The sequence below is a fragment of the Scyliorhinus canicula genome, chromosome 7 (genome assembly GCF_902713615.1).
Source record: "Scyliorhinus canicula chromosome 7, sScyCan1.1, whole genome shotgun sequence".
NCBI lineage: Eukaryota > Metazoa > Chordata > Chondrichthyes > Carcharhiniformes > Scyliorhinidae > Scyliorhinus > Scyliorhinus canicula.
This window is the reverse complement of record NC_052152.1, coordinates 11,811,184-11,834,437: the sequence shown is the minus strand read 5'-3', so window position 1 is coordinate 11,834,437 and position 23,254 is coordinate 11,811,184. Positions and strand designations below refer to the sequence as shown.

General features: G+C 55.1%; 1 protein-coding gene across 1 annotated transcript in view; it reads left to right on the top strand.

Annotated features, from left to right (window-relative positions):
• ncam2 (neural cell adhesion molecule 2) overlaps positions 1 to 23,254 on the top strand; it is a 1,376,879-nt gene that overhangs the window by 1,110,759 nt on the left and 242,866 nt on the right. Inside the window, exons 4-5 of the mRNA XM_038801391.1 lie at positions 2,666 to 2,809; positions 18,091 to 18,228. Of these exons, the coding sequence (XP_038657319.1) occupies positions 2,666 to 2,809; positions 18,091 to 18,228 (282 nt within the window). The remainder of the gene's footprint in view (positions 1 to 2,665; positions 2,810 to 18,090; positions 18,229 to 23,254) is intronic.

Below are 23,254 nucleotides of genomic sequence, written 5' to 3'. Positions count from 1 at the left end.
TCAGCAAGTCTGGCAGCATCTGTAGGGAGAGAAAAGAGCTAACGTTTCGAGTCCGATGATTCTTTGTCAAAGCTTTGACAAAGAGTCATTGGACTCGAAATGTCAGCTCTTTTCTCTCCCTATCGATGCTGCCAGACTTGCTGAGATTTTCCAGCATTTTCCATTTCGTTTCAGATTCCAGCACCCACAGTAATTTGCTATTTTCACATTTGTTTAAAGGCTCGAGACGCCACCCAGTGTCGTGTGGTCCGTGTTCAGTTACTTGACTTTTATTCTGTTATAGGCCAGGATTTAGAAAACTGCAAAGTATATCATGGAGTTCCCTTGACCTACAACTGTTTATCTATTTTGGTTACAACGAGGACAAGGGTCTGCCTTTCAGAGGTTATTCAACAGAGGCCTTAAGCAGTTTTAATCAAAAACAAGCTTTATTGTACAAATTTAGTTAACCTTTTTAATCAACACACAGTCAGCATTTTTATCAACTACCAACATAAATACCCCACACAGCTACAGTAATCTAGTATCACCCGTAATAAATTACCCCCTTTAACTGTTCCAATTTAACAACAAGATCCCATAAACCAGAAACCACTTTTCAAAGATGTGGCCCAGCATATGACTTGGTATTGATACGCTGTTTCCCTTCTCAAACAGCAGGTTGAATTCCTTCCGGAAAGCTGTTATCTCTTTTCAAGTTATCGAGCAGTCTAGAAATAGCTTTTAAATTGAAGGTGGAGAAAAACATTTGTTCAACTTGTGCAGAACAAAACCAGTTCAAACTCAAACCGAAAGTAAAACCAACTCCCCGGGCCACAGCCCAGCTCCACCCATACAATGACATCACTGAAGCCATGTAATAAAACAAAAACATTTCTTAAAGGGACACTCCCTTGACAATTCGATGAAAGGGTTGGGCCATGACAGTTAGTCTCACAACCCTCCCATATCCCTGGTCACCATCCAATGACCCCTGCTGGTAATCCCACCTACATGTACCTTTAATAATCTTTATTATCGTCACAAGTAGGCTTACATTAACGCTGCAATTAAGTCAGTGTGAAAATGCCCTCGTCGCCACACTCCGGCGCCTGTTCGGGTACACTCGGGGAGAATTCAGAATGGCCATTTCACCTGACAATCACATCTTTTTGGGGACTTGTGGGAAGACACCGGAGCACCCGGAGGAAACCCACGCAGACACGGGGAGAAGCTGCAGACTACGCACAGACAGTGACCCAAGCTGGGAATTGAACCCGGGGTCCCTGGAGCTGTGAAGCAACAGTGCTAACCACTGTGCCATCGTGCCACCTTTCGTGTCAGGCTAACTGTCTGTGCTCAGCCTTGAAGAAAATCTATTAGCCCTGCCAAGAATCAGTGCCTTCTAGAGAGGAGAGGTGTAAATTGGCAAGCGTAAAAGGAGTAGAATCATATTTTGCAGGTGTTTGATGGATAAGCTCACCTTCTTGCGCAATAGCCAATCAAAAGAGGCTGCGGTGACTCCTGTCATCTCAAAATACTATGAATACGGCTCAGGTACCCGTGAAAAACTCTTTTTGCGCAGATAGAGACACTTGTCAGATTTTCACTTTGAGAATATAAGGAAAAATAACTTTGTGGCTCTCAGGTTGTGCAAGAGTAAAAATTATTTTACTGTCTGCCTGTGTTGCTGTAAATTCTTAGAAGTAAACTATGTGTGAAATTGAAAGATTAACTGTTGTCACAAGTATGGCGAGGTGATAGTTTCCACTTTTGAAAACCGTTGTAATCTGGGGAAAATTGCAGCAAAATTCTACCACGTTGCTAACTTTTCTTTCCCTCACATTTCCACACAAAGTGACCGGCCATCAACCAGCACAATTGTGCAGCTCGAAAATGTCTTTCCTTTTTAGGAAAATGTAGTGTTAAAATGTACTTGCTGTGTGGTAATAGTGTACAGTTTGATTAGTGCAGCTGACAATGGTTTTAGCATTTTTAATCACAGCGCCAACTCACGACTGGTGAGCAATCGATTTAAAATAATGACTTCTGGAAAAATATACACAACCGTCTGCCAGTTATATTAGGGTAAAGTATCAGGTTTCTTCGGAGCTTTGAGCAGAATGTAATTGGCATTTACAATTCGGCAATCGTTCGCACTGCTTTCGGACAATTTGCACGAGAATAAACAGCAGAACTGGGCGGAAATTGTATCACTGGACAGTTTATACCGTTGGCTAAGATTCTCCACTGGGATTCACTGCTGGTGAGGACGGAGAACTTGGCGTGCCGTTCCCTGGCGGTGGGATTCTCCATTTCCGCAGCTTGTCAATGGGATTTTCCATTGAATCCATCCCTTGGCACCCGGATGCCCGTGGGCGGGGCTGCACTGCTGGTGAGACTAGGGAATTCTGCTGCCAGTGAATGGCCGGAGAATCCTGCCCATTAAAGTGAAATATAAATGCAAGCTATTGAAATTATTGCCACCAATACTGCATTTTGAATGTCTAAGGTGGTGTCTCAAGTATGTTGATTTGATTACAGGTCAATTAACATGGAACCTCTGTTTTTCTGTCAGTGCTATTGCAGAGAGAGGCGACAGGGAGGGATTTTCCAACAGCGAGGATATGATTGTGGGGTCTTTGGAAAACTCATTTGCTCTATTCTTACTCTGTTCTGTCCACAGAAAAGCTCACCTTTCACGAAATCAGGTCTCCCCAGGAGTTCAGAGAGGGGGAAGATGCTATAGTGATATGCGAAGTGGACAGTTCCCCTGCACCTATGGTAACCTGGCTGCACAATAATGAAGATATCGGTGCGGAGGCAAGTGGTGAGTACTCGGCTGTCGATGCCACTACGTGGCAAATGTTTTTGGAAAGGCTCCAGACTCTTTACATGACACAAGGCAAGACAAAAGACACACCCTATCCACAAGCAGCCACTGAGGGGATGGGGGTGAGGATTTGCAACGCGGGGAGGTTATTGCGATGCAGAGCGGTCTCAACTTAATAAATTGTGTTTGCGCTAACACTTTGGTAAGACAACCCAAAGCCTCATTCCATGGACATCACCAAAGCATTTCAGCATCCATCAAAGGGCACCGTCCTCATCACCCATCATCCAGCCAAAGTTTTAATCAAAACAAAACCTTCACAACACTGAATCAAATCTGCAATTTGCAATAAAATAAAAGCAAAATACCGCAGCTGTTGGAAATGGGAAATAAAAACAGAAAATGCTGGAAATACTCAGGGGGAAGGTGAATTCCCAGTCCCAGGACAACCGAAGCACGTTTTCCGATGGGGTGGAGAATCCATAAATCAGGATCGGTGGGTGCTGATATAATCGCGATTCTCCAAACCCCCCTGGTAGCAGGATCAATGAATGCAAACTGGTCACCCCACATGAAAAGAATCCACCCACAGTCATCTTTCACCCCAACCTCACCGCATCCGTCCAAATGAATTTCTGGATCTGGAATATCAGGGCCCTGATGGACAACCTCAACAGCAACAGACCTGCATGTCGTACCACCAGCATTGCCAGGGATCTCTGGCACCACAACATTAACATCACTGCCCTGAGTGAGACACAACTGGCAGGAGATGGCCAGCTAAAAGAACAAGGCGGCGGACACATCTTCTTCTGGAATCACAAACCAGAAGAAGAACATTGGACGGGATTCTCCCGCAATCGGCGGGATGTCATTGACACCGCGTGGCGTCGCAGCACAAAAGACGCCACCGTAACAGCCAGGACAGGGATCCAGTGTCACAAGAAGGTCAACGACCTAGTCAGGGCCTACCTGAATCCGACATGGCTGCACCCACCCATGCAGGCTGCACTGGCAGGATGGGTTGTGAACCTCTGCCAACATACACACAACCGCTGGTCTGCATGCATATGTCCGCCTAACACTGTCGCCCTTTATCCCTGTCACCCTCCCCCCCCCCCACACCCCCCTTCCCCCCCCCCCCCCCCCCCACAGGAAAAGCATGCACATAACAACCGGGAGCGTGAGGGGACCGAAGAGGTCCACCTGAATTGCGCCCCCTCACCGTTCATGAAGAGAGGGTCCTGGACCTTCCAGGCGGCTGGGAGGTTGCGGATGCAGATGTCGGGGGCGCATCACCAAGTGAGACACCCCACTACCTCCCCCTTTTCCCCCTTTCTCCCCCCCCATTTACCCCCTTTCCCCCCCTCCTTCCCGCCCCCCCCTTTCCTCCCCCTTTCCCCATCCCTGTCTGTGTGTCTAACCAGGCATGCTGTATTGTGTATTGCAGGACCAAACATCAACCCACTGTCCCTGCGGATGCCGACTGCCCCAAGGACGTGCCAGGGTGCCCACAAGACAGGGATAGACCCAGCCCGTCAGGCATACGATGCTCCCACCCAGTACCAGGGCGCCCATGAGCCAGGGATAGACCCGGAGCATCAGGTGGACGCCGTCCCCAACTAGTGCCAGTGCGGCGACATCGGAGGGCCACACCCAGCGACCCGTAGGGCAGCCACAGCAACAAGTCCCCGTCCCAGTCAACCCAGGACACTGACACACAGGACACTGACGCACAGGATACTGACGCACAGGACACCCACACACAGGACACTGACGCACAGGACACCCACACACAGGACACTGACGCACAGGACACCCACACACAGGACACCCACACACAGGACACCCACACACAGGACACCCACACACAGGACACACCCACCCACGACACACCCACCCAGGACACTGCGCACAGGACACTGACGAACAGGACACCCACACACAGGACACCCACACACAGGACGCAACCCCCCAGGACAAGCACCCACAGGGGACGGACGGACACGACACACCATTCCAGGGGACCCTGGACTTCTGGTCGGATGAGGAGCACGACATTACGCCACTGCTATCTCCTAATCCCTCCACCATCGCTGAGACACTCACCTCGGTTGGGCACTTTAGCGATGAGGCTTCTGGTCCACTAACTGGTGCGCACAACACAGCCGTCCCGGTACAGCAGGTGGAGGTAGGAGCAGCCGAGGGGGCCGGACGGTCGGAGGGCAGCCTGGCCCCAGAAACCATCTGTTGCCCAGACGGGTCCTGGGTTCCTGGAGTTACGACACCCACCCATAGACCCGATGCAGTCACAGACCGAGGGATGATCGAAGGGGGTGATGGCCGGCTTGCAGCAGCTGCAGACGCAGGTGGAGGAGTGCACCCGCGTCCAGGATCAGAAAGTGGTGCCGGCCATGCGTGCCACCCAGGCCGACACCACACGGGTGGCGTCCGCGGTGGAGGCAATGGGGACGATGGTGTCAGACGTGAGTAGCAGTATGCAAGGCCTGGGGCTTTCTGTGCAGGCGGCGTCTGTGGCCCAGGACATGGCTGCCCTCTCACAGACAGCCATGAGCCAGAGCCAGCTGCTGATCGCAGAGGCGCTCAACGCCGTGGCCCAGTCTCGGCAGGCCATGGCCCCGTCTCAGCAGGCCATGGCCCCGTCTCAGCCGGCCATCGCTGAGGGCATCGGTGCCATTGCCCAGGTGCTGGCTGGCATCGCCCAGACACAGAAAGGGATGGCCAACTCCCTGAGCTCCATGGCTGCAAACTTGCAGACCCTTGTTGATACCAGGGCGGGACTCCAGGACTGGCAGCACCAGGTGCCGGGGGGGGGGGGGGGGGGGGGGGGGGGGGGGGGCATCAGGTGCTGGATCAATTCGCACTCCTGACCCATGGAGAGGCCTGGGGGCCATCGGGCACCCTGAGGGAGGAGGTGGTGCTGGGATGCCCGATGGCCCCCGGGCCTCTCCATGGGTCAGGGGTGCTTCTGTACTCTGATGCGTGCGGGGGTGGGGTGTGAAGTGAATAGCAGCATGTGTGTGAGGGGTGAGAGGACGTCGGCATCATATTAATGTGTGTGTGTCCCGGGTCACCCTCGCCATCCCCCCTGGCGGACAACGGAACGTGCGCTGCAGTATCAAGGCCGCATGCAGGGACGGTCCAGGTGGAGGGTGATACTGTGGCCATGGGTCAGACATTGTACAACGATGTAGAGCCCAGAGCTCATCGCAGAGCGGGTTGTCATCATCCTCCATGGCCTTCAATAGACATGCTTCCACTGGCGACCGTGTGAGCCCGGCCCGCCATACCGCAGGTGGATGTGCCATGGAGGGGTGGTGTGCATGCAGGTGATGCGGTGGTGGGCGCGGTGAGTGTGGTTGGTGGTGGGTTGGGTGAGGGTGGTGGGCGGGGTGAGGGTGGTTGGCGGTGGGCAGTGTGAGGGCGGTTGGTGGGAGGTGGGGTGAGGGTGGTGGGCTGGTGTCGTACTGTATTGTCAGTGCCCATACTCGGCGATTCCCACAGCCCCCTAGTCTGTGAACCGTGTGTCTATCAACCTGTTCCGTGCCCGTTGGCCCAGCTGGTAACAGTGGGCAGCCTCCTGTCCACGTCCAGCCCATCTGTCCTATACATTGCCCCCATCCTCCTCATCTGGGCAGGCGTGCCCGTTGTCATGTTGCTCATCCCATCCACCTCCTCTGCCTCCAGCACATTGCCCCTCTGCTGGGCTATGTTGTGCAGGATGCAGCAGACCACAACGATGCGGCCGACACTCTCCGACGGGTACTGGAGGCACCACCATCTCCTCCTCGTGCTCTTCCACCTTGTCCTGTCGGGTGGGCGGCTCTCCAGCCTGGGCGGCTGCCACCTGCCTCTCTGCGGCTCGCTCCTCTGCGGCAGCCTGTGCCGCCTCCCTGGCATGTTCCTGCTCCAGCTCCCACAGCCAACATGTAGAAGAGCGGATCCCGCCATGGCGGCCAACGTCACTGGGTGATGCCCAAACATAACGGTCTACTGGAGGTAGGGAGGGTAGATGGCATGTCACCATTGCCCATACCCCCCCCCCCCCCCCGCAGCCAGGTGCCATGGGCTGCATGGTCGCGACTGTTGCCAACTGGCACCAGGCCAGGCAAATCCCCCCCCCTCCCCGGCACTCCCCGTCCACGGCACTCCCCCTCCCCAGCACTCCCCCTCCCCGGCACTCCCCGTCCCCGGCACTCCACCTCCCAGCACCCCCCTCCCCGGCACTCCCCCTCCCCGGCACTCCATCTCCCCGACACACCCCCTCCCCGGCACACCCCCTCCCCGGCACTCCACCTCCCAGCACCCCCCTCCCCGGCACTCCCCCTCCCCGGCACTCCATCTCCCCGGCACACCCCCTCCCCAGCACTCCACCTCCCAGCACCCCCCTCCCCGGCACTCCCCCTCCCCGGCACTCCATCTCCCCGACACACCCCCTCCCCGGCACACCCCCTCCCCGGCACTCCACCTCCCAGCACCCCCCTCCCCGGCACTCCCCCTCCCCGGCACTCCATCTCCCCGGCACACCCCCTCCCCAGCACTCCCCCTCCCTGGCACTCCACCTCCCGGCACACCCCTCCCCGACACTCCCCCTCCCGGGCACTCCCCCTCCCCGGCACTCCCCCTCCCCGGCACTCCCCCTCCCCTCCCCGGCACTCCCCCTCCCCTCCCCGGCACTCCCCCTCCCCGGCACTCCCCCTCCACGGCACTCCCCCTCCCCGGCACTCCCCCTCCCCGGCACTCCCCCTCCCCGGCACTCCCCCTCCCCGGCACTCCCCCTCCCTGGCACTCCACCTCCCTGGCACTCCACCTCCCGGCACACCCCTCCCCGACACTCCCCCTCCCCGGCACTCCCCCTCCCCGGCACTCCCCCTCCCCGGCACTCCCCCTCCCCGGCACTCCACCTCCCCGGCACCCCCCCCCCCCCCCCCCGGCACTCCCCCTCTCTGGCACTCTCCCTCCCCGGCACTCCACCTCCCGGCACACCCCTCCCCGGCACCCCCCCCCCCGACACTCCCCCTCCCTGGCACTCTCCCTCCCTGGCACTCCACCTCCCGGCACACCCCTCCCCGGCACTCCCCCTTCCCGGCACTCCCCCTCCCCGGCACTCCCCCTCCCCGGCATTCCCCCTCCCCGGCACTCCCCCTCCCCGGCACTCCCCCTCCCCGGCACTCCCCCTCCCCGGCACCCCCCTCTCCGGCACTCCCCCTCTCCGGCACTCCCCCTCTCCGGCACTCCCCCTCCCCGGCACTCCCCCTCCCCGGCACTCCCCCTCCCCGGCACTCCATCTCCCCGGCACTCCAATTCCCGGCACTCCACTTCCCGGCACTCCACCTCCCGGCACACCCCTCCCCGGCACTCCCCCTCCCCGGCACTCCATCTCCCCGGCACTCCACTTCCTGGCACTCCCCCTCCCCGGCACTCCATCTCCCCGGCACCCCCCCCCCCCCCCCGCACTCCCCCTCGCTGGCACTCTTCCCTCCCCGGCACTCCACCTCCCGGCACCCCCCCCCCCCCACCCCGACACTACCCCTCCCTGGCACTCTCCCTCCCTGGCACTCCACCTCCCGCACACCCCTCCCCGCACTCCCCCTCCCCGGCACTCCCCCTCCCCCGGCACTCCCCCTCCCCGGCACTCCCCCCTCCCCGGCACTCCCCCTACCTGGCACTCCCCCTACCCGGCACTCCCCCTACCCGGCACTCCACCTCCCGGCACCCCCCTCTCCGGCACTCCCCCTCTCCGGCACTCCCCCTCTCCGGCACTCCCCCTCTCCGGCACTCCCCCTCCCCGGCACTCCCCCTCCCCGGCACTCCCCCTCCCCGGCACTCCCCCTCCCCGGCACTCCCCCTCCCCGGCACTCCCCCTCCCCGGCACTCCACCTCCCGGCACACCCCTCCCCGGCACACCCCCTCCCCGGCACTCCACCTCCCTGGCACTCCCCCTCCCCGGCACACCCCTCCCCGACACTCCCCCTCCCCGGCACTCCATCTCCCCGGCACTCCATCTCCCCGGCACCCCCCCCCCCCGGCACTCCCCCTCCCTGGCACTCTCCCTCCCGGCACCCCCCTCCCCGGAACTCCCCCTCCCCGGCACTCCCCCTCCCCGGCACTCCCCCTCCCCGGCACACCCCCTCCCCGGCACACCCCCTCCCCGGCACTCCACCTCCCAGCACCCCCCTCCCCGGCACTCCCCCTCCCCGGCACTCCATCTCCCCGGCACACCCCCTCCCCAGCACTCCCCCTCCCTGGCACTCCACCTCCCGGCACACCCCTCCCCGACACTCCCCCTCGCGGGCACTCCCCCTCACCGGCACTCCCCCTCCCCGGCACTCCCCCTCCCCGGCACTCCATCTCCCCGGCACTCCCCCTCCCCGGCACTCCCCCTCCCCGGCACTCCCCCTCCCCGGCACTCCCCCTCCCTGGCACTCCCCCTCCCCGGCACTCCCCCTCCCCGGCACTCCCCCTCCCTGGCACTCCACCTCCCTGGCACTCCACCTCCCGGCACACCCCTCCCCGACACTCCCCCTCCCCGGCACTCCCCCTCCCCGGCACTCCCCCTCCCCGGCACTCCCCCTCCCCGGCACTCCATCTCCCCGGCACCCCCCCCCCCCCCGGCACTCCCCCTCCCTGGCACTCTCCCTCCCCGGCACTCCACCTCCCGGCACACCCCTCCCCGGCACCCCCCCCCCCCCCCCCCGACACTCCCCCTCCCTGGCACTCTCCCTCCCTGGCACTCCACCTCCCGGCACACCCCTCCCCGGCACTCCCCCTCCCCGGCACTCCCCCTTCCTGGCACTCCCCCTCCCCGGCACTCCCCCTACCCGGCACTCCCCCTCCCCGGCACTCCCCATCCCCGGCACTCCCCCTCCCCGGCACCCCCCTCTCCGGCACTCCCCCTCTCCGGCACTCCCCCTCTCCGGCACTCCCCCTCCCCGGCACTCCCCCTCCACGGCACTCCCCCTCCCCGGCACTCCATCTCCCCGGCACTCCACTTCCCGGCACTCCACTTCCCGGCACTCCACCTCCCGGCACACCCCTCCCCGGCACTCCCCTCCCCGGCACTCCATCTCCCCGGCACTCCACTTCCTGGCACTCCCCCTCCCCGGCACTCCACCTCCCCGGCACCCCCCCCCCCCCCCCCCGGCACTCCCCCTCCCTGGCACTCTTCCTCCCCGGCACTCCACCTCCCGGCACACCCCTCCCCGGCACTCCCCCTCCCCGGCACTCCCCCTCCCCGGCACTCCCCCCCTCCCCGGCACTCCCCCTCCCCGGCACTCCCCCTCCCCGGCACTCCCCCTACCCGGCACTCCCCCTACCCGGCACTCCCCCTACCCGGCACTCCCCCTACCCGGCACTCCCCCTCCCCGGCACTCCACCTCCCCGGCACCCCCCTCTCCGGCACTCCCCCCTCTCCGGCACTCCCCCCTCTCCGGCACTCCCCCTCCCCGGCACTCCCCCTCCCCGGCACTCCCCCTCCCCGGCACTCCCCCCTCCCCGGCACTCCCCCTCCCCGGCACTCCCCCTCCCCGGCACTCCACCTCCCGGCACACCCCTCCCCGGCACACCCCCTCCCCGGCACTCCACCTCCCTGGCACTCCCCCTCCCCGGCACACCCCTCCCCGACACTCCCCCTCCCCGGCACTCCATCTCCCCGGCACTCCATCTCCCCGGCATCCCCCCCCCCCCGGCACTCCCCCTCCCTGGCACTCTCCCTCCCGGCACCCCCCTCCCCGGAACTCCCCCTCCCCGGCACTCCCCCTCCCCGGCACTCCCCCTCCCCGGCACTCCCCCTCCCCGGCACTCCACCTCCTGGCACCCCCCTGCCCGGCATCCAACCTTCCTGGCACTCCCTCTCCCCGTCCCCCGTTCCCCCCCCCCTTCCCGGCACCCCCCCCTCCCCGGCACTCCCATCCCCAGCCCCCCCCCCCAGCACCCCTTTCCCATCCCCAGCAGCCCCCCCCCCCCTCCCTGGAAACCCCCTCCCCAGCACTCCCATCCCCAACACCCCGCGCCATGGTACCCCTCATCTCCTCCCCACCCCAACCCCAGCCCCACCCACCCCACCCCCGGCACCGACCACGATCACCGGCATCCACCCTCGGCTCTGGGGAGCACCGTCCACCGGCACCAGTGTCCCCCCCCCCCCACCTACGGCTGTGCCATATCCTCTCATGCGGCCACCCTACGCTGACCTCTATCTCCGCGCTCGCTGGCGTCAGCCAGCATGACTGGTTGACACCATTAAAAAGGTTGCTTGATTTACGTCAGCGTGACATGTGGTCATGTGGGCGGGACTTCGGCCCATCTGGGCTGAAGATATGGAGCAGCCCCGGGGCCCATTGCGTCCCGCCGATTCTAACCATTCTGCGAGGCGCGCGCCGTGATTCCCATTGGCACGATTGACTGCCGGAGAATACGGCGGCCGGCAGCGGAGCGGCGGGGCAGGTTTCAAGCCATCCCCCGGTGATTCTCCGACCCAGCGGGGGTCAGAGAATCCCGCCCAATGTCTCTACGAGGTCGGTTTCACCATGAAAAAGAAATCATTTGAACATCTCAACAAATTCCCCTGTGGGATGGGCAAACAACCCATAAACCTACGGCTCACCATGGCCCAGAGGTAGCACATCTCAGCCGTCAGTCCCCACGTCCAAACCCTAGATGCAACGGAAGAGACAAAAGAGGCATTCTACTTCCACCTCGACCAATCGCTGTCCCGCATCCCAAATAAGGACCAACTGATTCTCCTCAGCGACTGCAGTACGAGAGTTGGGAAGCATGCAAATCTTTGGAAGGATGTGTTGGGTAGTGAAGGGGTAGGGAAAACAAACCCCAATGAATTTCTCCTCCTTAGAACATGACCTGGTCATCACAAACACTCTGTTCCACCAGAGGGACAAGCAGAAGACCTCATGGCAACACCCCCACTCCAAGCACTGGCACCTAATAGACTGTATAATGTACGAGAAAGGGACCGCAAAGATATCTGTGTCACCCACACCATGACCGGAGCCGATGACTGCCGGACTGATCACCGATTAATCCGCTCTCCCACCACTCTCATCCTGGCCCCAAACCGCAGAGGCAGAAAAACCTTTACCGCAAGAGACTCAATATCGCTCGTTTCAAGACACCGAGAAGAAAGAGTAACTCAGCTGGCGCCTCACCTGGCAAAAAACAATGAACCAGAGGCGCAGAATGTCCACAGCGCCTGGTCTGTCTTAACAGCCAACATAGTCAGCACCTGCGAGGAGACACTTGGGCCCTTGACCAGGAATCACCAAGACTGGTTCAATGAGAACGATCAGAGATCCAGGATTAGTGTTTATGAAACTCAGCACTTATCCGCTCCTACCCGTACTGAGACAGCTTCCACACTCAGGCGGGATTCTCCGACCCTCCGTGCCGAAATCGCGCTCGGCACGGGGATGGAGAATTACCCCACATAGGTTCCCACGCTGGCACGCGGTTCTCTGGCGACCAGCGAATCGCCGCCAGTCGTTGGTATGCGACTGACTTGGCGCTCGTCGGGGGCTTTTGAAAGCAGACGCCGCAGCGATTCTCCGCGCTCGACGGGCCGAGTGCCCGCAGGCGGGGTTCGCATTGGTGGGACGTCGGCGTTCTGGCTGTGGAGGCCGTCCTGGTGGGGGGGCGCGTGGGGGGATCCGACTCCGGGGGGGGCCTCCACGGTTGCCAGGCCCACGATCGGTAGCTACCAATCGGTGGGCGCTCTCATTCCGCGGGCGGCCTATGTTCCTCCATGCCTGGCCTCCATGCCTGGCCCCTGTAGGGTTCCGCCATGATGAACGGGGACCGGCGCGAAGACAGCTGCCGCGCGCATGCGCGGACCCGTGGCCGGCCGCTGTATGCAAGCGTGGCCACGCGGGCGGAACGTCAGGGCACTGCCGGCAGCCGGAGTTGGGGGCACGTGCGCCGGGGCCCCGCTGGCCCCCTTGAGGACGGAGGAAAAAGTCCGGAATGATACCCGCCCGTTTTCCGGCGGGCGTGGGGACATGGGGCGAAATTCTCCCAAAACGGGAGAAATCGTCAAACTGCCGTAAAACCCGGGCGGGTTTTACGGCATCGCGCCCCTTCCCGACGGGGGACCGATTCTGGTCCCCCGTCGGGGCTAGCAGCCCGACGTCGGAGGCTCCGACAAGTCGGGTTTAACGAAAATCGTTAAGCCCGCTTGTCGGACTTAGCGCCGGCTGACGCGTCATATGACGTCAGCCGCGCATGCGCAGGTGGGAAGACTCCACCCGCGCATGCGCGGGTGACGTCATCGCGTTTTGCGCGAAACCCGCGCATGCGCGGTCCGGGTTGCCCCTCAGCCGCCCCGCGTATTGATACTGCGGGGCGGCGGAAGGACAAATAGTGCGCGGGCATCGGGCCCGCTGCCCGCGATCGGTGGGCACCGATCGCGGGCCCATGGCACCCTTGGCACGGCCGTGGTACTGCCGTGCCAATCGGTGCCATGGTTATTTTTTTCCAGGTGGTCACGACGTTTTTACGAACGGCAGGACCAGGTGTGTTTGCCGTTCGTAAAAAGGTCGTAAAGGGCTGGGACTTCGGCCCTTCTAACAGCTGTGAATCGCTGCCGGCCGTAAAAAAACGGCGGCAGCGATTCGTGTCGGGATTTCGGCGGGGGGGGGGGGAGAATAGCGGGAGGGCGTCAAAAAAGTCGGGAAGGCCCTCCCGCTATTCTCCCACCCGTCGTGGGGGGGGGGAGAATTTCGCCCATAGTCCCCAGAAGGGAGAATCCTGCCCTAGTCTTTTCAGTTCACCTTCTCCTAGTTTCATATAACTCCTTGTGGTTCACCCAACTCGAAAAGAACTCTTGTTCAGCCAGGCAGGAACTGAGTAGTGTCTCCTCTTGTGGGCCTTAACTGCAATCCTTTGGAAACAGGATCAAACCAGTTGCACAGTCAACCAGCTACAGGAATGCAATTAAATTACAATAATCAAAAGAGCAGCTTTTAATTACCAGATTAAAGAACTAATTTGGCTTCCATCCTATGTGATCACACGCTGCCCCTTTCACCTTCTGAAACAAATTGAACCCCAGGCTAGCCCTGAACTTCGTTGCTTTCCCTTATACCCAGAGAAAAAAATAAAAACAATTCCAGATGTTCAATGCAAGTCCCAATCAGCAACAAGCACCACTAATGCTGGAATTCCATTTTAAGTTGTGCAAGACCAGGTCAGACAGGTTTCACTGGTTTTCCATTCTCCCTTCTGCAACCGTCAGGTTTTTAAAAACTGCAATTATTGTCACTGAATCATTGCTTCCTGATTTATCACCGTACTTTTTTAAAAATCCTTTCTCCCAAAATTGTTGTTCTTGTCTTTCACTTTGATCTTTTATATTTGTTAAGAAAAAGGGATTACGCCATTATGCAGAGCACTCTGCTGAACTGTGCTGAAAGCTTTCTCAATAATGTACATAATCAGCCTTGCGTTAGCAGTCTTCCTCGCATCAAGTTAAATGAGGCAATTTGAATCAAGCAAATCGTTGTGTATGAAACAATATGACACTGGTTGGTCATGCAGTGGTTTAAAATTAAACTTGATATGATCAGTATTATCACTAAACTCATTTGGTGTCCTGTTGTTACATTATAATGCTGATAATTGAACTTAAGTGATGCTATCTATGCTAAAAAAGAAGAACAGAATGACTGATTTGCACACGTTCTCCTCCAGCTGTCACACATTGTTACATGTGCAAAGCCGGCATTGAAACGCTGCTGACCTATGATCGGAAACTGAGAGCGACATCCCAATCAGCAACAATTACTTGCATTTATCTTTATTTAAACCAGGGGCTGGTTTAGCTCACTCAGCTAAATCGCTAGCTTTGAAAGCAGACCAAGCAGGCCAGCAGCACGGTTCGAATTCCCATACCAGCCTCCCCGGACAGGCGCCGGAATGTGGCGACTAGGGGCTTTTCACAGTAACTTCATTGAAGCCTACTCGTGACAATAAGCGATTTTCATTTCATTTCATTGTGCTTTTAACTCAGCAAACCGTCCCGGGGCAGACCGCAGCGTTAACCAACACAATTTGACACTGAGCCGTTTCCGGAGATCCTAGGGTGGATGACCAAAAGCTTAGTGTCAGACCTGCTACCTGGTCTAACGGTCCCCTTGGGTGGGATTTTCCAGCCCTTCCTGCCAGCGGGACCTTCCGTTCCCACCGGAGGTGACCCACCTGTTGCTCAGTCCCACTGTGTGCCGAAGTCTGTCTCAGTGGTCAGTCGATGATAAAATCCTCCTCTGCACAACTTGCAAAATTGTTTTGACTACTGTAACCTTTTGATGGTTTCACGGAATCTCTCTTTTCGACCTTCAAGTGTAATTACACGTTAGAATAATACAATGGCTTACATCAGTCACAGAGGTGCGTTTTCAGGAGTGTATTCGAGGTGGAAAGCCAGGTAGCAAGTTGGAGAGGTTTCGAGATGGAATTCCAGAGCTGGGTTCCAAGCAGCTAAAGTTGACCGAGCTGGCTACTTTATTTTGGTTGGTTTTGAGCTTCTTATGTCAGGGAGGTGGAAGGTATTCCATCTCATCCTGTCTTGTGGCTTTTAGATGGTGGGACAGGCTTTGTGGAGTCCGGAGGTGAGTTACTCTATGCAGAACTCCCAGCCTCCGACCTGCTCTTGCCACCACATCCTTTGTATGACTGGTGATATCTGAGCTGGGACGACTGCCCGATGTCGTCCCAGATTGCGAAGAATAGGCCTTTATGCTCTCGAAAAAATATACGGTTCTGAGAGGGCTTGACAGGGTAGATGCTGAAAGTCTATTTTCTCCTAGCTAGAATTGGAGGCCATCGTCTCAGGTTAAGGGGACGGCCATGTTGGACTGAGCTGAGTAGAATGTTCTTCATTCAGAGGGATATGGATCTTTGGAACTCTGCAGGGCTGTGGAGCCTTAGTCACTGAATATGTTAAAGGCTGAGATCAATAGATCTTTCAACTGTTTAAGGAATCAAGGAATATGGGGATTGGGTGGGAAAGTAATGTTGAGGTAAAGATCAGGCATGATATTAAATGTTGAAATTGGTTCAAGGAGCTAAATGGCCCACCCCTGCTCCTATTCCTTGCCTGGAATTCTCCTAATGTTGGGTTTCTCTTTTCCTGCTGGCAGCACACCTCTGCCAGGGGGTTCCCAGCGGCATGGGCTGATTCAAATGGAAAATCCCATTGACAAGCAGCTGGAGTTGTGAAGACCGCTGCCAGGGAACGGGGTGCTGGTGAACCGGAGAATCCGCCCCTTATCTCCCCAATGCATTGCTTTTTTGGTATGGGATTTTATTTTAGGCTTTTGAACAATGGGTGTGCCAGGGCCCACTTTTGTTGTTAGTTCCTCAAAGAGGCACTGGTAGCTGGCACGGCGACTTATTCCCGTTTAAATCAACATCTCATTCATCCCACACTTGGTGTCGACGATGCCGTTGAATCTCCCGAGAGGCCCCTGGCAGGACTTGCGATGCTCAGAACGCCAGATTTCCCAGAGTCTTGCGAGACGTCACTGGGCGCAACCCAGATCAGCACATTTAAATGAGTCATTAGGCTCACTCAAATGAGCGTTCGCGGGATTTTCCTGACACCCGGGATCTAACGGCCACGTTTGGGGGACCTCGCCAGGGCGGCCATTTATTACTGGCACTCAGCAGCCTGGTACTGCCACAGATCAGGACCAGCAATCGTGCAGTACCAGGTGGAGGGTGGGTGAGTGGGTGTCCCTGGATTTGGGTGGGGGAGGGTGTAGCAAATGCTGGGGGGGGGGGGGGGGGGTGCTTCTGAAAGGGGGGGGGGGAAAGATCGGGGCAGGCAGACAAAATGGCACCCCAATCTGCAAGAACCCTTTCCTCCTGGGCTCGCCAGCAGGAAATGACTCTAAGTGCGGAGGCCTTGGCACGGGGTAAATCCCTAAGGCCAAAAAACACCCAACAAGGTGCCATTAAATAGCGAGATGTTTCATGATGATGCAGCTGCCGAGAAACATCCCGCTAATCACGCCCAAAACCAGAGATAGAATTTTTCTGGTTAAATCGTACCCGGAATATTTCACAACATTAAACATTACCCAAGATAAACTGTATTCCTGGACAAGATAGTTTATCTATTACTCCTACTACCACTTCACCACTCTTCACTGGACTTTCCAACCTCACTTTATATAATGGAACACTACTCCTCTCACCCTGAATTCCACACATCATCACCTTTTCTGGCAACATTCTTCCCAAACTACATAATTCCTCATCTCTTACCATTAAAGATTGACTAGCCCCTGTTGTTACTGACAGCTAGCAAACTCCTTTTTGATGGATTTGTCTTGCCAAAGTGTTAAAGTGTTAACCGTGTTCCAGTTGGTAGCACTACGCTCTCTGAATCAGAAGGCTGTGGGTTCAAGTTCCAGAGCTAGAGACTTGAGCACCAAAACTTAGGCTGGCACTCCCAGTGCGGGGCCGAGGGCATGCTTCACAGTCGGGGGTGCTATCTTTCGGATGAGGCATTCAACTGAAGAGGGAGACTAGGCTAGGGGAGTAGGGCTGGTTTAGCTCAGTGGACTAGACAGCTGGTTTGCGATGCAGAACAAGGCCAGCAGCGCGGGTTCAATTCCTGTATCAGCTTACCCGAACAGGCGCCGGAATGTGGCGACTAGGGGCTTTTCACAGTAACTTCATACTTGTGACCATAAAAAAGGTTATTGTGGATAATAAGAGGACTGTGAGGATGGAGGCATTTCAACAGGAAGGTGAGGATGTAAGAAGCTATTGCTGGACTAGGAACCAACATCATTCAGAGAGCACAAAGGTGCTGGGTGAATGGGATGTTGATTTAGATGGGAATTATAGCAACTATCTGAACCTCTTTGAGGAACTCTGCTTCCACAGGTGGACAGGAAAGAAATTATGACGCTAATTTAAAAAAAGAGTTAGGAATTATCCATGGTTCCCTGGCCGAAGTTGATCCCTCAGTCAACATCACTGAAGCCGACTATATGGTGATTATCACAGAGCTGTAGTGTTTCCTTCATTATAACAGTGACCACACTTCACCAATACTCCACCGGCTGTACAGTACTTTGCAACGTGTTGAGAATATGAAGGATGCTTCATAAATGCAAGATTTTCTTTAGCTTTCTAAAGATTTGGCGGGGTGGGTGGGGGAAATGTCAAATCCTCTCTCACGTATTGTTGGCTTTCACACACGTTCATGATTAGCACTTTCATCCTTTTCTCCCCAGATAAGTTTCTGATGACTGAAAACAACAGCTTGAAGATCCGACGCATTAGTAAGAAAAATGAAGGTGTTTACAGATGTGAGGGGAGGGTGGAAGCACGGGGAGAAATTGATTTTCGAGACATCGCTGTCATTGTGAATGGTAAGATTACGTCATTGTTATGAGCGGTTTGTGTTTGCTTTCGGGTATTGTGTGCTGTTTAATTGTGAGCTGATCATATACAATTGCCGAACACTTATTATTATGTAATTTCGTGATTACAATGATGGAGAATGTATCTTCTGAATTTTGATTTCCATGTTGTCGGCAGACCACACTGCCCAGGTTCCTTGCATAATGCCCATGCCTCGCTTTAAAGATTTTCCTCCACGTTTACAACTTCGACCACAGTCTTGTCCCTATTTCTGTAATCACCTCCAGCCCTTCAACCCTCTGAGATATCCGTGTTCTTTCATTTTGCTCTCCTGCGCTTGCACAATTTTAATTGCTGCACCATTCGTGGCTGAGCCTTCGTTTGCAGAGGGTCGAGTGCTGGAATTATTCTCCTAAACCTCTCCAATTCCTTGCAATCTCCTCCTTTAAGATGCCTCATTATGGCCCTAATATCTCCTTATGTAGCTCAGTGTCAAATTTTGTTTGATAACACTCCTGTGACGCGCCTCAGGATATTTTACTATGTTTAAGGTGCTACCTAAATGCAAACTAAGGCTGCATATGTTTTATTTGTGTGTGTAAAGGAGAGGCTAACAAGCCAAATAGACAGAAAGGCCATTAATACACTGTTGTTCTCCAGCCTCCACACGACCACTGCAAGTAAGGCTTGGTTCTACTCTGCATCTCAATATTTTCGAAAAGACTTAGGTGGGATTTTCTCCCCCCCCTCCATATCCCAGCTCCCCACCCCCTCGACATGTTTTCCGAAGGTGGGGGGTGGCTCGTCACTGACCACCGGCGGAATCTTCTGGTCTCACCGATGTCCAAGGGGGTTTGTGTGGGTTGCCCATCCTGTCGCTGGGGAACCCGACACTGGGCAGGTGGGGAGGGGGGGAGGGGTCGCTTTCAGCGGGACTGGAAGATCCCACCGGTGGGAAGGGCCAGAAAATATCCCACCCCTCAATTTCACAAATAATTGAGAGGCTGAGATCTTGTGGTGCTGTGCGGAGCATTCCCGTCTGTGAGCAAGGAGCTCCGGGTTCGATGCCCCAGACCTGACCACTAAAGGTGCGTTCATGGCAAGGCTAAACAGGTTAATTAGCAACATGTAACTCCTTCCAATGTGCCTATGGCAGGTGGTAGGAGCGGGAGAGTTTCCTGGTCAGCCTGAACCGCGTGGTAGCTGCGGTTCATGTTGAAAGACTCTACGTGCAAGATCCTTTCACCAGCTCCAAGGGACTGCTGGAGTGAGAGAGAATTGAGAAGCTGAAAGTGCTACATATCAAAGATACTGATGTACCATCAATTGAATGCGAGACGAGTTGCTGGACAAAAGTATGGCTTTAATCAGCTAGATGTTAGCCCTGCGGTCGATTACAGTATAAGGACGACCGCCGGGAGTACTGGGTATTTATACCCCGCCCTGGAGGCGGGGTTAACTCAGCCTCTCGACCAATCGGGGAGCCGTCACATGACTGGTCTCAACCAACCGGTGGAGAGGCACATGACCGACCAGGGCCAATGGTAAGCCGGTGTTCTGCACCAATGGCAGGCAGCTATGCTAATCATACCACCACAGATAAGTCAAGGCACGAGGACAGCTGTGAATCCATACATATATTTCCAGAAGTATACTGGCTACCTGTGCTGTATTCTAACACTCAGGCTTACAAAACAAGGTTGGCTTGTTGCAGCAATCGAAAGGGTGGCAAGGTGGTTCGCACTACTGCCTCACAAAGCCACCTCTGGCAGTGCAGCACTCAATACTGCATCAAAGTGTCCACCTGGACTAGATGCTTAAATCTTTAGAGTGGGTCTTGAATTCTTGACATACTGGCTCAGAGCTGAGAGTGCTATCACTGTGATATATATTGGTCTTAGCAGTTCCAAATTAGCTCCCCTGACATATTTTAATAATAGTGTAATATTTAACATTTTATAAACTTTTTCCTGACTGAAACACATTGGGGTGAAAATATTCCAGCTGAACCTCCCTCTGTTTTTAGGGAGATATGACAACCATAGGGCTGATACCAATGCAAGTAAGTTAAGTGGTCGGATTTTACATTCTCCTACCCGTCAACTAAAAAGTTGTTCATAAGTACCAGCTGTCCTGCAGTGATTGTACGATTCCACGGTGGTAATTAGCTCAGCGTGGGGCTTCTACCTCCATCTGGGGAGAAGGCTCCAGTCCAAGGTTACAGTCGCAGGGTGGTGCTAATGGCTACGGACCTCGGATTAGCAGGTACACCAATGACAAGAAGGTTACTCTCTGAATCAGCGATCCAGCCTGATTCCGTGCAACTGAATTTATTTCCAGGGACTGGAAATAATCTCCAATAGCACCTGGTTGAACCTGATTGAGTTTGAGAGATAAAAACCTGAGTAACTAATGATTGCAAATGCGTCAGCGTAGCAGAACATTGCACCTTAGAGAGTTGCACGCTATTTTTCATTGGTACGATTTTACAGAGTAATCTGTTCTGCAATGTTAATAGGATATGTGTAACAGATCTGGCATGATTAGAGTGTCTGCGAGAATCCAAGCCATTAACTGGAGAATCTGTAATAGCCAATCCTTCACCTGCAATGACAAATCTTCCTGTGTGGAGCTGCTACAGGCAGAGAGCAGCATGATTTCTTCAAACCAGTTAGATAATCTCCCAACTTGATATATTTTTTATCCCTCACCTCATTTCCATTGTTATAAAAGCAGCTTACTAAAAATGATGGAATAATGTCTGGCACTTTCTCGAACTGAATGACCAAGACAGCCCAGATCACTCCTGCATTTCTGTCAATTCTTGCCCGCATTCACCCTTCCACACTCAGGATCCAGCTGATTGCTGTCTGTCAAAGGGAGCCTTAAACCTGTCAGTCTTCCAGATATGTGTCAAGGTTATACGTTCTCCCTGTGTCTGCGTGGGTTTCCACCGGGTCCTCCTGTTTCCTCCCACAGTCCAAAGATCTGCACGTAAGATGGGTTGGCCATGCTAAATTTGTCCCTTGGTGTCCAATACATAGAACCTAGAACATAGAACTTACAGTGCAGAAGGAGGCCATTCTGGGCATCGAGTCTGCACCAGCCCACTTAAACCCTCACTTCCACCCTATCCCCATAACCCAATAACCCCTCCTACCCTTTTTGGACACGAAGAGCAATTTAGCATGGCCAATCTACCTAACCTGCACGTCTTTGGATTGTGGGAGGAAACCGGAGCACCTGTAGAAATCCCACGCAGACACGGGGAGAACGTGCAGACTCCACACAAACAGTGACCCAGCAGGGAATCGAACCTGGGACCCTGGTTCTGTGAAGCCACAGTGCTAGCCACGTGTGCTACCGTGCTGCCCAGGGTCGCAGGAATGGGGCAGGGGAGTGGGCCATGGTAGGGTGTTCGTTCAGGGGGTCAGTCTGGACTTGATGGACCGAATGGCCTCCTTCTCCAATGCAGGGATTCAATGATTCTGTAATATGGGTCAGTCGGAAAATGCTGCAGTCAAAATCTGAAAGAAACAGCGGTATAATTCACCTTGCGCTACCGGCATTAGCAGATGGTTTATTGACCTCACCCCAAAGTTTCTATTTCAGGAAACCAGAATCACTGCACACTGCTCTTCACTAACTCCAGTTTCACTGCCAGAGGAAATGGTGTAACCCCTGGAAGTTTGGGAAGGTTAAAGATTCTGAGGACAAGTACTGAGTGACAGGATATCTTATTCTGTCTAGATCTATCTAGGTTGAACATCTACAGGTGGTTGTAAAACATCTCATGGCACTATATTTTCAGGAGAGCCATCCTCCCCGTGTTCTGGCCAATCCTCAAACAACATCAATAGAAACAGATTCTTCGGGGGCATTAATAGATTGTAGTTTCAACTTGGTCACTGAATTTCCTGCATTGTTAACAGTGAGCGGATATTGAAAATTCCAAGAATGGTTCCTGTGGTATTATCATAACTGTAAAAACAGCAAGGGTTAATGAAGTGTTGAGAGTAGCCACTAGAGGGAGTTGCAGTTACAACTATATAAGACAGTGATGCAAAGCCTTGTGGGAGAGTGTGGAGTTAGCTAGAGAGAGTCAGAAGTACAGATAGTGTAAGTGAGAGGAGATCATAATTTATATCAGTAGTGAGATTAGCTGTAGATGAGTGTAGTTTAAATGGTATTAATCAACTTGCATTCTTTAGGAGTATATGTTGAATCCATATTAGTAGTGTTTTGTTTTAGCTTTGTTTAAGTTTAAGCTATTTTTAAGCTATTGTGAACACTCCGCCATCCATCCTGAAATAAGCAACACAAAGAACACCACAGTTCCAGGGATGAGAAACTTCAGTTATGAAGATAGGTTGGAGAGGTAGAGGAGATTTGATGGGGAAGTTCAAAATCATAAGAGGGCTGGACAGAGTAGATGGGGAAAAACTGTTCCTGCTTGTAAAAGGATCAAGGACGAGAGGGCACAGATGGAAAGTGATTTGTAAAAGAAACAAATGCGGTGTGGGGAAAAAAAGAAATTTAACACGATGAGTGGTTGGGGTCTGGAATGGACTGACTGGAAGTGTGGTGGAGGCAGTTTCAATCGAGGCATTTAAGGGGGGCGTTACATGATTATTTGAACAGAAACCATGTGTGGCAGAACAGGGAAAAGGCAGGAGAATGGCACTAAGTTAAAATGCTCATTCGGAGAGTTGATGCAGGCACCATGGGCTGAATGGCCTCCTTCTGCACTGTAATAATTCTGTGAGTCTGAGATTTTTGGCTGTAATTGTGGTGAAATGCATACAGGCAAATCTATCTATAATAATATATAGTTGTATCAATGTATATATTTGTATATAACAGCGCCACTGTATACAGACAATGACCAACACATGTGAGGACACCGATAACCTCCCACCAGCAGGGGGAACCAGACCGCACCGATGTATATATATTGGAGGACGGACGGGAGCCAGACACTGGGTAGCAGGGACAAGACAACAGACATCAGTAACGGAGACGGAATCGTTTGTA